Source organism: Myotis brandtii, unplaced genomic scaffold (genome assembly GCF_000412655.1).
Source record: "Myotis brandtii unplaced genomic scaffold, ASM41265v1 scaffold181, whole genome shotgun sequence".
NCBI classification, from domain to species: Eukaryota; Metazoa; Chordata; class Mammalia; order Chiroptera; family Vespertilionidae; genus Myotis; species Myotis brandtii.
In genome coordinates this window covers 2103619-2107494 of record NW_005356712.1, presented here as the reverse complement: position 1 = coordinate 2107494, position 3876 = coordinate 2103619, and the positions used below count along the sequence as shown (strand labels likewise).

Sequence of the window (3876 nt, the reverse complement as noted above, 5' to 3'; positions counted from 1 at the left end):
CAGATGGCGAGAAGCCGTGTTGGTGACGGATTGTCCATCCAATGGCACTTTCTGGGTGGTGGGGATCTCGAGGCCCTCAGGCACAAAGAGGAACACAGGGGACCCCCCTCCCCCGTCTCTGGCCTAGGCAGTCCCTCCCAGAAGTGTGTGGGGTGGGAGAGATTGGCTTGAGCGGAGAGATTAAGTTTTTACTCTCCCCTTCCATAGGAGATCCGCTTTGAGACTTGCCAAGGGGCTGGGAAGGGAGGTGGCCGCCTGGATCACACCCAGGAGCGGATGGAGGAAGGCCTGCGATAGTGGGGGAGGAGAGAGGGCTGGGAAGCAGGATCTGCTGCCTGGTTCCGTTCGGGGTGCGGAAGGCTTTTCCTGGGGTCAGCTCCGCAAGTCTGCCACGCGGGGCCCTAGTGACAGGCGCACGCCCCGCCCTTTCTCCTCCCAGGACCTGCGGGCTTTTGTTATGCAGATGGCGGCAGAGGGCTGAGCCGGAGGAGGCGGGAGCTGGTGGGGAGGAGGAGACGAGGGGAGGGAGGAAAGTGCAGCTTGCGCGACCAGCCTCCTCTTCCAACGTCACATTGTGAGAGAGACAAAACCCAGCGCGCCCGAGCTCACACGCGCACGCACACACAGACGACCGGGGCGCCTCTCCTGTCCTGGCGCCGCGAGAAAGCCAGCCTTCCCTCCCTAACTGGGGCGCGGGGCTCCGCAGGCTCCGCGCGCAGCCCCAGCCAACCCAGAAGCCGAGAACGCCGGGGACAAGCCTCCTTTCTCCCCCGCCTGCCCGGCTGAGGCGCCCCACCCCCCGCCCTGAACCCCGATCTTTCCCACCCGATCCCTCTAGGTTTCACGTGGACAGAGCCCAGAGCCCGGTGTGCCCCGGTTTGGAATCATCGTTTCAGCACTTCGGACAGCGCCCCGGGAGTGGCCCTTGGGTTGGCGATGGCGAGCGTTCAGCAAGGCGAGAAGCAGCTTTTTGAGAAGTTCTGGCGAGGAACCTTTAAAGCGGTGGCCACCCCGCGTCCTGAGAGCATCATTGTCGCCAGCATTACAGCCCGCAAGCCTCTGCCAAGGTAATGACCTCCTTCTTAAGGGGGAGACCCTGATGTGCCCCCTTTCTGGCCTGTGCCCTGAAGGGTGGATGCAGACAGCTGGGCCAGTGTGCCCGTCTTTCCGTCACTACTCGCTCTCTCCTGTTGGAACATGGGGACTAATTGCTTGCATGAGCTGGGAGCTGGCGAGAAGGGACAGGGAGTCTTTAGCAAGGAGCAACACAACTGTCTGCTGACCTGGCAGCTTCTGGTCAAGAGGTTTTGCTTGCTTAGGGTGGGTGGTGTAGGTGGGATACGCTGACTGAGAAACTTTTCTTGGTATCCCAGAGCTCAGAGCAGGGGTGGGGAGGAATGGTGGGTTTGAGGTGGGTGGAGGTGTTGTACAAAAAGAGATGAGGGTTGAACCAGCTGAAGCAGTGTTCAGCGCTAGTGGCACACTTCTATACTCAGCTCCAAAACTAGCGAGCTCTGAAGGTTTTGACACAAGCCCATATGCTGGTCCCTCCAGTACACCCCAAATAGCACCCTGCTCCGTGCCTTTCTGGCTGCTGTTGCTGCTGAATTCGGTCGTCGCCAGCATCCAAAACCAGGAACAGAGCTCAAGAGTCAGAGAGGAGCCTCCCAAGATCACAGGGATGGTCTTGGGAGAGTTTTATCTGGTCTTTCAAAAAGGACCCAAGTGCTTGGCATGCAGGCATGAGAAGGGATCCGTAGGTGCTGGTGGACACAGTGTGATGAGGGGAAGGTAAGGGAGAAGTGAAAGGGATGCAGAAAGAGGGAGGAGAGGATGTGAAGTGGACGGAGAGAAGGCTGAGCAACACGGAAACATTCCAGGGTGGAGAAAACCCAATTCTTTTCATGAATCGCTCAATCTAGAGGAGTTTGAGAATGAAAGGGAAAAGACTGTGCCCTCTGCCAGGGAAAACCAAGGCAGTATGAAAACTCATCATTCGCTGGTGGTGGATGAGCGGTTTGCTGGGAGATAAAGAAGAAGTGGACCAGGGGAGACTGCTTGGAGGATTTATTAATCCTGGCAGGCTACATTAAGGGAGTAGATTGAAAATATGTCTGGGGAAGTGCTTCAGACAGAATGCCCATCCTGGTACAACCGAATCTGAACTTTCCAGCGGCCGAGGGCTGGAGGACCAGCAGGGAATCGTACCTAAAATCAAACTCGGCCTGGAGAACTTTTCAGGTTCTGGAAGGGGCCCGGCTCATCTCGGTCTTTAGAAAAATGGGTGCCCCCCCATTGGGAATGGGTGGATGTGGTGAGGGGCCAGCAGGGTGTAGGAGCTGCAAACAGCAGCAGCCACTGTCTGTGGATGGGAGGGAGGGGCACCCTCTGACACAGGCTGGAGAAGGGGAACAATGACACCCAATGCCATCAAAAGCTGATGTTTCTCTGCTTGGAAGGAGGTTCTTTGTAGAGAGTTTTGACGTCAGCGGTTTTATCTTCTTGGGTTTCTGCCATTCGTTCCACCTTTGGAGTGAGTGCACCTACTGTTGGCAAATCAGGTGCTGCGTTGGCCAAAAAATAATGCCCTTGTCCAGGGGACCAGAGAGAATTTCACTGGAAACTAGCAGTGTGGCACTTGGTCTAGGGTCGTCCGTAGATTTCAGGGGTCCGGAGAAAGGCGAGCAGATTCCTGGTGGTATTTTAATTCTGCAAAGCTTGCCCAATGCCCTACTGGCTTGGTATCCTCACCCGGTGCCTGTCAGTCTGTTACTGGCGTGCTCTTTTCTTGGTTACCTTCTCAATCATAAAAATTGCCCGCAAGGTCTTCCAACTCTCATGCTTGCTGTATCTTTGTGTAAATCTCAGATGGTCTCAGCCATCTGAGAATGTCACAGTAGCCATCCCTCCCCACACGGGGGTTTGAACCCTGGTGTCTTTTAATGTTCTGGTCTCCACCCCTGAGATGAAGGTCTGAGCCACAAGCCCCTCACTCATGTCTTGCTGGACGGATCCTCTTCTGTAACAGGTGTGGCCTCCCTCAGAACAGACTCGGCACTGTGGGGAGCGCTGTACCCGCCTCAGTCCCCATGCCTCCCTGCCTGAGGCGCTACTGGTATTATTTCTATTTCCCAGCTGACAAAACAGCTCAGCAAGGTAGAGCCACTTGTCCAGGACACTCAGCTGCGTGGCAGAACCAAATAGAAATCCAGGTTTGTCTGAAGCCCAGGTCTGAACTCGTAACCACTCTGATGTACTGCCCGTGACTCCTGGTTGGGGGTGAGGGGGGGTGTGAGGAGAGTGAACAGGGGGCATTTGTAGTCAAGTTTTCAGGAAGGGCTGAGTTTGAGTAGTCTTTTAGCAAGACTGCCTGCAAAACCTAAAACCTGGGTCATCCCCGTTCTCACCCCAGCCAGCCACACCCCGTGTGGTCAACGTCCACCCCCTTTGTAATGTTCTGTGCTTACTTGAGGGTGAAAGTGCCCTGTTTCTAAAGCAGAGAAGGTCTTAGGAGGGGAAGGGACAGAGGCACGGGCATAGCCTGGGCTGGGCCCCAGCGGCTTCCTCCAGAGGCAGCCTGGGGACTCGGTCTCATCAGAAATGTTGTTTAGTTCCGTGAGTCAAGCCCAGTTCGCAGTCAGCAGATCTGCTCCTGTCACTGTCTGCGGGGAGATGGGGAGGAGGCGGGTGCACCACCAGCCAGTTCTGTGGGTTACACACTTGTTTGTTTATAGATGAGGGCTACCCCCTGAATGAACTTCTCCGGGATATTTTAAGTCTATCTCCGAAGATAATTGAGTACGTTCAATTCGCTGATTCCATGGCAGTGTGCATACATCATACAGGCACTGGGAGCAAAGCATCCCCTGCCCCCCC

At 55.8% G+C, this 3876-nt stretch overlaps 1 protein-coding gene across 1 annotated transcript in view; it reads left to right on the top strand.

The window, feature by feature from the left end:
* Nucleotides 1-506: 506 nt before the first annotated feature.
* The window catches only part of SRRM4 (serine/arginine repetitive matrix 4), a 143119-nt gene continuing 139749 nt past the window's right edge, over nt 507-3876 (top strand). The window contains exon 1 of the mRNA XM_014537691.1: nt 507-1067. Coding sequence (XP_014393177.1) covers nt 937-1067 — 131 coding nt within the window. The 5' untranslated portion in view covers nt 507-936. The remainder of the gene's footprint in view (nt 1068-3876) is intronic.